General features: G+C 52.7%; 4 protein-coding genes across 4 annotated transcripts, besides 2 other annotated features; 2 read left to right on the plus strand and 2 right to left on the minus strand.

Annotated features, from left to right (window-relative positions):
- Nucleotides 1-635: 635 nt before the first annotated feature.
- Nucleotides 636-2,745, minus strand: PODANS_1_17500 (uncharacterized protein; the record flags this gene model as incomplete). The annotated part of the gene is made up of 3 exons (XM_001907165.1): nt 636-1,407; nt 1,471-2,329; nt 2,379-2,745. 3 exons carry the CDS (start codon nt 2,743-2,745, stop codon nt 636-638), a joined length of 1,998 nt encoding a protein of 665 aa, XP_001907200.1.
- An 811-nt stretch (nt 2,746-3,556) lies between these two features.
- Nucleotides 3,557-3,648, plus strand: a tRNA (tRNA-Pro).
- A 204-nt stretch (nt 3,649-3,852) lies between these two features.
- PODANS_1_17510 (uncharacterized protein) lies at nt 3,853-5,512 on the minus strand (the record flags this gene model as incomplete). The annotated part of the gene is made up of 2 exons (XM_001907166.1): nt 3,853-5,159; nt 5,221-5,512. 2 exons carry the CDS (start codon nt 5,510-5,512, stop codon nt 3,853-3,855), a joined length of 1,599 nt encoding a protein of 532 aa, XP_001907201.1.
- Nucleotides 5,513-7,634: 2,122 nt separating this feature from the next.
- On the plus strand, nt 7,635-8,290 carry PODANS_1_17520 (uncharacterized protein; the record flags this gene model as incomplete). Its single annotated transcript, XM_001907167.1, has 2 exons — nt 7,635-8,113; nt 8,170-8,290. 2 exons carry the CDS (start codon nt 7,635-7,637, stop codon nt 8,288-8,290), a joined length of 600 nt encoding a protein of 199 aa, XP_001907202.1.
- Nucleotides 8,291-10,230: 1,940 nt separating this feature from the next.
- On the plus strand, nt 10,231-11,590 carry PODANS_1_17530 (uncharacterized protein; the record flags this gene model as incomplete). The annotated part of the gene is made up of 2 exons (XM_001907168.1): nt 10,231-11,208; nt 11,267-11,590. The coding sequence occupies 2 exons, from the start codon at nt 10,231-10,233 to the stop codon at nt 11,588-11,590; spliced, it is 1,302 nt and encodes a 433-aa protein (XP_001907203.1).
- A 360-nt stretch (nt 11,591-11,950) lies between these two features.
- Nucleotides 11,951-12,084, minus strand: a tRNA (tRNA-Leu).
- Nucleotides 12,085-12,133: the final 49 nt, after the last annotated feature.

Raw genomic sequence — 12,133 nt, forward strand, 5'->3', positions numbered from 1 at the left:
ATGTATCGTTGCCGTAGTGGCTCGCTTGGGTTGAGTAACCGCTCGGGTAAAAAAAGCTAGTCCAACAGACAAGGTCTAGGTCGGCGTGCAACTGTGACTCCAGGCAGCCTTGCAGATTTGGGAAATGATTCTCGGCGCCGACGACTCATCGTCCACCTATGGAATGCTACGCTTGCCGGACGACTAGACGTAGTAAGCTTAGCATAAGGCGCAGCACCAACAAAGGTACCTACTTTTAGAGGCAATTCAGACAAAGGTACCGGCATTTGAGGCCGTTGAGAAGAATCAAGAGGTGATAACGTGATGGAGTCTTTGCGCAAGCCTTTGGGGGCCACGGGGGCTAACCTCCACTTCCGTCCTCCCCGCCCCTTGTTTAGCCCCCACACACTCGCGTCCTCGAACGGCCGACCTGAGCACCTTCCTGTTGGAACATTGGGACAAACTTTGTTCATCCATCAAGATCGTGGGAGCAATAAAGTTGCTGTCACGTTACCAGGTACCCGAAATGTAACAACTAGATCATGAAATCAATCGATATCCTAAACCGTCCAGAACAGTGTCATATGCATCACACACATCATCTCAATTTGAGCCTCCCAACCCAGCCATGCAACGCCGAAACATCATTCAACTTCTTACATATCATATCTCTGCCTCCAACCTCCAGTAGCCACCCGCGGGGCATTTAACTTTTCATCCACCACTCTCCCCATTGCCATCCCCTCATCCTCACTCTCCTCCCCATCATCATCGTCAGCCTCGTTGTACCCATGCACGCTTGCCGTTCCCGTATCATTCGCCGAGCCATTCCACGAACTAGCGACCAGTACCGGCGCATTCGGATGCCATCCCACATCTCTCACAATAGTACTCCAGTCATTCTCGAAGCTATGCAATCTATACCGCCTCGTCCTGAGTCTCGCGTTGCTTCCAGTGGCTGGCTCTGTGGCTTTTTGAACGTCAATGGTCTTCGCGAGTGTGGCGTCCATGTTCCAAATGTATACATGCCCATCTGCACTTCCAGAGTAGACGTATCGACTATCTGTGCTGTTGGGTGGCGAAAAGTGGCATCTGATGAGTGTCCTCTGAACCTTGTGTCCACGGAAAGTCACGACTGAGTTGTCGTGCGGGTGCTGATACCATCGTGAGTCGTCATATTCTTGCCAGCGGTAGTCGAACTGATAATCTGGAGATTGAGTGATGGCCGTTGGGTTTGTTGAAAGGAAGGTGGAGGTAGACATTGCTTTGCGCAAGTCCCACAGTTTCATCGACTGGTCTTTACCATTGGAAAGGATGTAACGACCATCCTGCTTGGAGTCGATATAGGTAAGGCCTTCGGTGTGTCCTACAAAGGCCCCGGCTGGGCGGCCATCACCAATGGAACGGGTGTCCCATACTTTAATCGTACTATAGAGACATGGCATCAGTTACCATCTCAAGACTTTCTGTGCAGAAAAGAAGAAAACCTACCAGTCATCTGAGCCGGAGTACAGGATGTGAGGCGAGTTCTTGTCGGCAAAGCAAACGGCGTTCACATCGTCGTTATGCCCATGAACGTGATGTAGTGTTGTGCGTGTTTCGATGTCATACACTACCACGGAGTCGGTATTCGTGCCCGCGACAAGCTGACGCCCATCGCCTGAGAACCTCACGGAGAAGATGGCAAAGCTCCCACCATACCCAGGCTGACTGTGCCCTCCGGCAAAGTTAAGTGTGTATGAATCGCCGGTATCCTTCGGGTCGGTGGGAGCAATCGCAACTTCAGGCTGCAACGACGTAAACGCCAGCCAGCGGTTATCAGGGCTGAGGTCGGCATCGGTCATCGTCCATTGACCAAACGGGTAGTCGAATGTTTTGTAGTACTTCCAGTCGTAAACATTCGAGGTATCGTATAACCGTACTTTAAAGTCTTTGTTGCAGGTGTAAAAGAAGTTGCCATCGTCGGAGAACTGGCCGCAACAAACGGGATCGTCGTAATGGATAATCATCTCTGGCTTGGATACCGGTATCATCTGTTGCAGCATCATTCCTCGATTCCTCAGCTGCTCAGCCTTGCCGCCCAGACCTAGCTCTCGATCGAGAATCCTCCTCGAGATATCCTTATACCTCCGATCACGGATATCAAACGACCCAAACGCCCCCGACTCCATCAGTTTCCTCCCCTCCTCACTCGGTACCTTGGGAAACCTATCCGGGTCTTGTCTGTTGGTCCGCCGCTGATACATCATCTCATCAACCTCGGCATCATCAAAAATCAAGTCCGTGAGATCATGCCCTCTCAGCAAAGCAAGAATCTGTCGCTGGCTCAACCCAACTGCCCCCGAGGCACCTACAAATCGTCAGCCGGGTCTCATCAATCACCCCCAGTCAACACTCACCATTCCCAACAAGTCTCACAATTCTCCTCAGTAGCTGACCCCCCTCCCTCTCCTCGGCAGTAGCTTGATTATCATCATCTTCTTCTTCTTCATCCTCATCATCCTCATCATCCTCATTACCGACCGGAACTTGCTCCAATACAACCTCCAACTCGAGTCCCTCCGCATCGCCGGACGCATGAAGCCGCTCATGTTCTGCCATTTCTTCCCTCAAAATTTCATCATAATACTCCTGGTCATGTTCCTCTCCGTCTTCGACCCGCTCGCGAGTAGCTTCATGCATTGGATACGGAACGTAGGAGGTCCAGTCGTCGGAATCCAGTGGGCCGCCATCGTTGGGGTCACCGCGGTAATTGTCGCTACTCATTGTGATAGACTGAAAAACTGTTGAAACGTCGACGCTGAAAGTACAAAGTGTTGTTGTATTTCGACCGGTTGAAGCCAGCTGTGGTGAGAGGCAAGTCGATTGATAAGCCACGAGGGGTAGTTCAAATGCGCTTTAACAGATCGCTCTTCAAAAGCAAGAAATATCACTCGTGACAAGCAAACGAGTTATCAAAAGCGCATCATGAAGAAAAGAGCAAAGCAATTGTTTCATTGACTGAATGGATGACACGGGCATGGCACCTCACTTCGCCGCCGTTGTACCAGAGCCACAAGCTATCTCACCCACCCTTCCCGCACTGAACACCGGCCGATATATACTAGTGACGACATTGCTGGGACAAATCGGATGCTGGGCTCTGGGGAGGTCGCTATCATGCGGAGTTTAGCACCGGAATTAACTTGTGAGGGGAATGAGTGAGGGGCAATCAATCGGCTGGGTGGGGCGGTGATCGTGCTGACAAAGCACATCTCAACATCACTTTCATCCGAAGATATGATCAACCCTAACCCTTCACTTGAAATCAGAAGGGACAAGTTCCCCCAGGTCAATCAACTTTCATCTACTTTATATGTCATATAGAAGATATATTTTATGCGTTTTACACAGCCGGCACTCATCAAAACAACTCTGTCTCAGTATGTCTGTTGCCCCTCTTGACTCACCTGCCGTGCCCCCATAGCATCCAACCCCTTATCGGCATGGCTCCTCTCCTCAGCTGAGAGCTCCCCACATATAATCCAATAAGCTGATGCCACATCTCACACAAACAAAGAATTCCAATGTTCCAAATGGCCGTGTGGTGTAGTGGTAGCATACTTGCTTTGGGAATTTCCTCTCATAAGCTGTTGCAAGTGGTCCCAGGTTCGAGCCCTGGCTCGGCCCCAATGTTTTGATGTTCATTCATCATTATCATGATACCTTTTTGGTACATCATGAGATTCGACTGCATAACCTCACAATTATGCACAAGAGTAAATGTAAAGGGCCATCCATCACACACACAGCATTCATTCCGAGAAAATCAAAGTCTACTATTTTTCATCTCTATCCAAATATTTACTCCCCCAACCAACATATCCCTTCTATCTAATCATCATCCCAATGCCTCCTACTGATAATAATGGGCCTCGCCGGATCCCACGGCCCATAAATCTCATTCTTGTACTTTTGCATCCCAATCAACCACCAACTGCACCCCCCAATCGCAACCGCACTGATCAAACACCCAATCACCATCCCGGCCAGTCCTCTCTTCCATGGCCACGACGTCGCCGGTGCCTCCCCTAATATGATCCCCACTCCACCCCCCGCTCCCAAAACCAACAGCACAGTCAAAAGAAAATGATACCGCCAGCTTCGGTGCCTAGCGTATGATCTGAAAACTGGAAACAGGCCAAACACCTCGATGCTGAAGAGCGTGAGGGAGAAGACTTGGCCTGTGGAGGGAAGGCGGGAGGCAAGGACGGTGGACGCCATGAGAGCGGCGTTGGTTGACAAGGAAGCGACCGGCATTTTCTTGGTTTTGTGCGGGCCAGAGATGTGGGAGGGGGTGCCGCCTGAGTAGTCGAAGAAGAAGATGTTGATTGCTAGGAGCCAAAAGGACATGGCCCAGATGGAATCGGAGGAGGTGGATCGGGTGAGGGACTTGAGGATGGGGGATAAGCCCAGCAAGGTGAAGTAGATGAGGATGGCGGATTTGATGGTTGATACGCGAAGGTACGCGCGTGTGTTGGGGAGGGAGTCTGGGTCGGAGTCGTGGTTTGGACCCCTGGTGCTGGTTGGGGAATTGGCGCTGTTCTGCGATGTTGCCGAGTGAACTGAGGAGACAGAGCGCGAGTGTGAGTGTCCTGGAGTCAGGAGCTTAGGTGCTGTTGAGTTGTGAGAGGTATTATCATGATGCTGGTGAGGTGTCGGATTTGGTCGGTGGTTGTATTGGAGGAGATTGGTAGTCGAGCTGGCTGCTGATGGTAGGTTCGAGGTGCTCGATATGCTAGCTGTGCTGATGTTATTCGGCAATGGTTGGTGAAGACTTGGCCCAGGTAAAGAGTCTTGTCGCCGAGGGGGTCGGTATTCTCTGTAAATTCGCCCATCCCGCATGCTCCTTGTCATGTCACCGCTTTCGCCAGCACCGGTCTGGTCCTCCTGGGTCATCCACCAATCCCATAGCAGCCAACCGAGAAACGTCGCAAAGCTCCCCCATCCGACTACCGACACGGGGCTCACCCTCTCCTGAAATATGCCCACAAAGCAAACAATGAATATTATGACGGAGCAGACATGCTGCAAGATGACAGTCGAATCGGCGACCAGGGGCCAGAAGTCATACGGCTGCACCCGTGGGTTGCGCTGTAGGTTCTCGAGAAAGGTCGCTTGGTCGGTATAGTTGTCGGGATCTGCAATGCGCTCGTGTTAGGTCAGGAGCAACCACAAGAGAACGGTGTCCAGTATGCGCACATGATTGCTTCACCCATAAGAGCTTCTGGAAGCGCTTCCGCCTTCTACTACGACTCCTGCTCGTGTCATTACGCCTGATGTGCCGTGGACGCGTATCGAGACCGGTATCGAAGAGGCCAGGCTGTCTGGGTGGTGAAATAGGGGTATATGCGTCCTCGGGGGCCAGATGGGATGGGTCGGCGCGGTGCGACTTGAGGCTCGCTGGGACGGTCGAGGAGCGCACCAGGGCTGGGAAGGGCTTCTCAAAGTCGGAGGGAATGGCCGATTGATGGAGGCCCGACGGAGGGGCCATGGGGTGGAGTCACTGCTCTCCCATATGCACAATGATATTGTCGATGAATGCCACAGCAGTGCTAAACATGTAGGGGAGGAATCTGATGTGTTCGCCAGCAGCAAAGCCGCATTGGCAAGCCATTGCACTGGCGTGTGGCAGGCAATAGCTGCTCCTTGGCACCGAGCACGCTAAAAGCTTGGGCCACTTCTTGATTTGTGGGGCCCTCAAGGGGCACGCCTTGTCAGGTCCCGCCATCCACCTTCCGTCTTGACCACATCAAACCTCAGGAGAAAGAGTTCAATTTTCTGTCATCACTCAGTCCCTTGCTTGTCGTATTTTCTGGACATACTGTACACGTACGCATGCTCCCACAGACATGGGTAATCAGGGCGATTTAACATGAGCGACTCCTACGACGCGTAAGCAATGATCATCGTCACCAACATATCTCCAAAAACAGCTGGAGCTTTTCATGGTTCCATTCACTTCAAAGATTGAGCATGCAACCTTTCCAGGCACAGGACCAGGATCCCGCCTTCGGACCGCCTGTGTAACCCAGAAAAAGGCCTGATAACCACCCAAGGTGTACCTCATGCATGAAGGGGTCAGTCAAGCTTTTTCCTGTTCTCCTCCCGAGCGGCATCCGGGCCATGGCTGGCATCGTCAAGCTTTCTAGGAGTTGGCCTCGATCGCTCCAGCCAACGAGTTCCGCTGTTTTGGATGCGTATTGATGCGGCGAAGATGTAAGTCTTCAGGGGCTGCATATTCATTGCATTTCTCGGCGATGGATATACCCTATTCTAGCTCAACGGCCGTGGATGAGCGTAGGAGGCATCCGTTGTCAAAGTGGGCCATCAGCAGCTCAGAAGCTCGTGTTACAGATGCAGACGGGCCTTTTATACAAGTGGCGCCTTGCTTCCAGTTCAGAGCCATTGAAACACCGACTGGGGCAGCTAAAGATGCAGAACTTACTTGCCCCCACGAAGCCAAGACAAAGATCGCATAAACCGCGGCTTGCTGGAGAATCAACACGATGGTCAAACGGCGTCGTTTTGGGTAACTCGTATGATGGGTCGTTGGTCCGGAACGGCGACCGATTATTGAAATACGAGATTCTCTGTGTCGCTACGACTTCCCCCCTCCCTTTTCAGCACCCCCCAAGAGAAGGACGAGAAGGACAGGGCTGCCAAGTTGACCCAATCTTTTCCGGCACCTACCGATATGCATGCAACGTGCCGCTCACAGCTTGTCTCAGCACACGCAACTCTCTCGCTCGTCGTCGCCGTCGTCTCGCACATGGCCATTTTCTAGCGTGGGCCACTCCATGATCGGCTTCGCCGTTTGCCCACCGGTGGCATAATGGTCGCGAAAAAAAAGGCTGGGGATCCGTTGGACGCCTTCCCCCACAACGGCCGACTGGCAACAAGTCAGCGCATCATCAAATTGTTCCAAGAGGTGGTCACCACAGTATAAATCCGATACACGACAGACTGCCTGCCTTGGACCAGGCGCCAAGAGCAGATTGAGATGCACTGCGGCGCAGTGGTTCGGTTGGTGTAGACCCTCCGGGTGCATGGCGGCGTCTAGGCCCCCAGGGCCTGTTGGCCTGGTGCGCCCTGCTTATGGACGTCGTCCTATGTGAGCTCGACGCTATCGTGAAATGCCCTGCTTGGTGGTGGCTTCCCGTCTTCATAAAGACCCAACCACCCACACTACCTTCGCGGGGCCAAACACGCCGTCCTTTTCAGCTTCTCCGACTTCCCCTCCCGTGTAACGGCGTTTGTAAGCTCAATTTCTGCTCTTCCTCCATTTAGCCTGCTGCATAGCATCTGTACTCTGTGTTTCTTGTCTTTCAACATATTGCGCTCGGCATATTCAGCTGTCTGGGCCTGCCTCTGCCAATTACCCGGCCTCACTGACTTTCGAATTTCCTCATCGCTGCGCATCATTGCGCCTCGGCAAGCTCCTGCTCCCCTTCCTTTGTTTGGATTATTCCACTACCGCCCCCTCGGTTTCGAAGCCCGACGTCACTCTTTGTTCTTTGTCGCCGGGGTGCTCCTTAAAAGGACGCAAGAGCGACCAACCCGTGAGTTCTTGGATTTGCCCGAGTTAAACTGTCGCACCTTGGTCGCATATCAAAATGAGGTGGTACATTGTGCTTGGCCTTGCGCATATGGCGACGTGCTCGCCTGTGCCTGTTTTGTTGAAGGAACGATTGGAAATCTTCTCGGACGCTGCCAATGGAGTGGTGACTGTCCTCCAGTCCCGGTCGAGCGAGCTCTCCAGTGTTATCTCCGAGAGGAGTCAAGATGGATCTGCGCAAACACCAATAGAAGTCGCTTCACCGCAGTTGCGACCGCTCACAAAACACCGGCCTGCCGCGGAAACATGGGAGGACGAAATGGATGCGCCTGTCGTGACACTGGGCGATGAGGACTTGCTGGAGGTTACCGAGACCGACGTCGATATCACCACCTTTGCGTCGTTCGCCCGACCAGGAATGCCGTGTCGTCATGGGAGGCTACTACGCGAAAACAACGATATGCTCATCATCTATCTTGCAACCTCTTTCCTTCTTGTGGTGGTAATGGTGGAGACTTGGGGTAGCTATGTGAGGAGGTAAGTCATAGTTGACAAAGTATGGATGGAAGGGCTTCACTAACGATACATGATAGACAAGAGCAAGGCACGATCAGGTTAAAAGAGAGCCCAATTCGAGAGGTGTGCTCAATCCAGTCAGAAGCTGCTCCGGATGTCCCCAAGGATGTGTCGGATGAGAAGAAAGCCTTGCTGTGAAGATGAGCAGAGCATAGCTCGAAATTCGCCTCGATACCTCTTTTCTGATGGCTATTAGGCCAACCTGAAGCTCGACTGTGTGTCAGCATATCATCAGAACCAACAACGAATGGCCTCAAGACCAACATTCGTGAGGACTTGATAGGGCATGTTCATGTTCCGTTGCCTTCGTCTGGCAACCGAGCAGGTGTTGCTTACTTGAATATATCTCGCAAAAAATATAATTATCATTAGGCTCCCTCGTGCACTTGTTTACCGAACAATTTGTGCAACAACACTCGAGCACGTGTGCAATTTCCGTATGGTCACTCAGGAGTGGGCCGATGTGAGCTCCAGAAGGCCTCACTGCAGTCCAACGAGCCGAGCCCAACCTGTTCCGCTTCCATCCCTCACCCGCCTCGAGGAGATCTGAAAGAGCAAGTTACCTATCTCAAAGGGCGATATATTAGACATCCTATGACGTTAAGTGCGGCTTCTACACCCGTGCCAAGGACCATGGAGGCTGAGCCGGCCGCCCCGGGATCCGCCTTTCTCGCATATCGGCGCCGGAAATGCGGGGTTCGGAGGTCCCGACTGATCATTCCTACCCCGTGATGCCAAGCATTCCATCGCCAAGCCCTTGCAACTCCATCTTTGAGGCTGTTCGCTGTGATCACAAGCCACATCGGCAAGCGGCTCATGAGCAAGTCGACACCACTGACTGTATTCATTGCATAAGTCGAGCTCGGGAATGCAGAGTGTGAGAATTAAGATTACCAACGAATACATCGGCGAATAAGACCTCTTGATTATCGTCAGGATGCAGAGAGAGCGGCGTGGTAAATGCCCACTGATGTTTCATGGCTTATGGAACTCTCATGCAGCCCAGCCTTTTCAACCCAATCACGAGCGATCCCAGAAGCCCAACTCAGCACAAACCCCCCTCCCTTGATACCCATGCCTTGCCTCAGGCCTTCAGCCTTCCTTTCCCTGATCCTCATCCGTCAGCCGTCCCCCGACCAACATCTTTTTGCTCTTCTTTTCTTTCAGATAAAAAGAATTCGGTTTTTCTCTTCCTGCAGAAAGTCAAGTCCGAAGCTTGCTGCAACCGCGTCACCTGTATCTTACGCCAAGACCAACTCACACTTGGTTCACCCCGCATTTTTGGGTCTCATCCGAACTCCGGGTCGACAAACAGTTTGCCGTGTGAAAGCTCAAACCCGGCATCTCACAGCTGCAAGCCAGCCGCGAGCTTACTTCCAGAAGTAGCAAGACATAATAATGTCTCTGCAGGTTGACGATGGCGGCCGGCGCGCCCGGTCCCGTTCTCCGGGCCGGCGCGCCGATGTGGTGGAAGCATCACCGTACAGCTCTACCGACCGCGGATTCACACCCTCTACGGTGACGGCATACAGCGAGTATGAACGGCTCTCACAGTGGGGATCTGCCGCCGATGAGGACTTTTACGGCGCGAGACCTCCCTCGGTGGTGAACCTCCAGGGACAGGGTCATATCTATGGTGATCCTCTTGAAGCTGAGTATGGTCGATATAGCGGTAGAAGAGCAGACCGCGACCGGGACTCGGACAGCGACAGCCAGAGACGGAGATATCCTGAGATCAGAACCGCCGAGCCCTCGTCTTCGCCGAGAGACTCCCGCGATTCTTTCGGCAGGGAGTCCGATAAGGAGCGCCGCCGCAGGAGAAGAAGGACAAGCTCCAGGATGATCTCGCCTATGGGAAGCTGCCGGGGCAATCCAAATATGATGCTCCTGTCCCCCAGTCCATCCCGATCCCGATCCCCAACCCTTCTGCCTCGGCACCATCGTTCAACTACGCCCAGCCGAGGCCTTACGAGTATGGTTCCGTCTCCAAGACAGACCGCTACGGCACCTCGCTCGAACCTGCCCCTCGCCCCGGCCGTTCCCCCTCTCCCGGCCCATCATCCCCCTTGAAATCCGCCATGAAGCGAACCTCTTCCCCTCTGCCCCCAACGAATCGCATGTCAACCCTGTCGGTCCACAGCCCCCACCACTCCCTCTCCCTCTCCTCCGCCCCCCTTCCCCGCTATTGGAAGCCTACCACGGAACGTACCAATCCATGTCACCATGCCCTCCCCCTGCTCATGCCTCCTCTCCGGACATCATATCCTCGAGCGCTCTCCCCCCTCGGTTCAGACTCTGAATCCGAACAGAAGAAGAAACGACGCGCGAGGTTCCACGACCCGGTCGACGACGCTGCCAGGCTGGCAAAAGCCCTAAAGGGCGACCGCCGCCCTCCCGAAACAGAACCCCTCATCGAAATCCTGCCAGGCATGTCCCACGAGCAAATCATGGAGCTGCGCCAGGAATACAAGCGCCTTGTCAAAACCGGCACGGAAAGAAAGGGAGTCAACATTGCGAAACATATCCGTGCCAGGCTCAAGGATGAGGATCCCAACTTGATGAAGGCGTGTTACGCTACTGCGCTCGGCAGGTGGGAGAGCGAGAGTTACTGGGCTAATTTTTGGTACCATGGGGATAAGACGCGGAGGGAGTTGCTGATTGAGAGTTTGATGGGGAGGTCAAACGAGGAGATTAGGCTGATCAAGGACGGGTTTAGTGACAAGAAGTATGGGAATTCTCTGACGAGGGCGATGAGGACGGAGCTGAGGGAGGACAAGTTTAAGAAGGCGGTGTTGATGGTGCTGGAGGGGGGGAGGCAGGAGGATGTTTGGGATGGTAGGGAAAGGAGGTGGAGGATTGATGCCGATTTGGTGGAGCAGGATGTTAGGGAGTTGTACAAGGCTGTCAAGAGCGAGAAGGGCGGGGAGAGTAAGATGTTGGAGATTGTGGTGGGGAGGGGGGAGGAGCATTTGAGGGAGGTGATGAGGGTTTATAGGGAAGTTAGTAGGGGAGGGAACTTTGCCAAGGATGCGCTGAAGAAGAGTGGGAATTTGGTGGTAAGTTCTCTCTAGTCCTGCAAGTTTTGAGCATGATGTTGACGCGTGACGAATATAGGGCGAGGTTCTAGCGCATATCCTCAACGGGGTGATCAACAAGCCCATGAGAGACGCCATGTTGCTCCAGCACGCGCTCAAGGCGTCCAAGAAGGACGAGCTGAGAAAGGAGCTGTTGATTTCGCGGTTGGTGAGGTATCACTGGGATGCCAATCACATGCAGCAGGTGAAGCGGGCGTTTAGGGAACAGTATGGTCAGGATCTGAGCGACGCTGTAAAGGAGGGCACCAAGGATGAATGGGGTGCTTTCTGCAGGGCGTTGTGCATCACACGTATGCCTGATGCGGAAAAGGTTATTGCGAGGGTCGATATTCATCGGAAGTGAGAGAGACGTGATGAGCTGTTGAATGCAGGATGATAAGGTTGAATGAGATCACGTTGGAGATGATGGTTTTCTACGTTTGGTTGTATATTTCCTTGCTATACCATTTATCCTCTTTTCTTCTTTACAGAAATCGCTTCCTTCATTCTCATCTTATACCATCGGAATTTGCTTTGAAGATTTGCCTGGATTTCATTCGATTTACTTTTGCCACATAGCATTCTCAATACATCCCCATACTATTAGCCAAGGTGTTCAAATCCCTTACCTTCAAAATAGCGCCATAGATATTCATACTTCATCACACAAAACACACAAAAAAAAGATATTTATCTTCCGACATGTAGTCTGCTTTGCTAAAAATGACAAGGGTGAGATTCGAACTCACGCCCCTTTCGAGACCACGGAACTTGTTTGCTTTCCTCAAGAGAAGTATCCAAGTGTGGATTAAGGGAAGATCCTTAACGTGGCGCCTTAGACCGCTCGGCCACCTTGCCTGTTTGTTTCTGATGTTTTCCGAGGGCCGGAAGAGGCAATTTTTGCACA

The sequence above is a fragment of the Podospora anserina genome, chromosome 1, assembly GCF_000226545.1.
Source record: "Podospora anserina S mat+ genomic DNA chromosome 1, supercontig 4".
In the NCBI taxonomy this organism is placed as follows: domain Eukaryota; kingdom Fungi; phylum Ascomycota; class Sordariomycetes; order Sordariales; family Podosporaceae; genus Podospora; species Podospora anserina.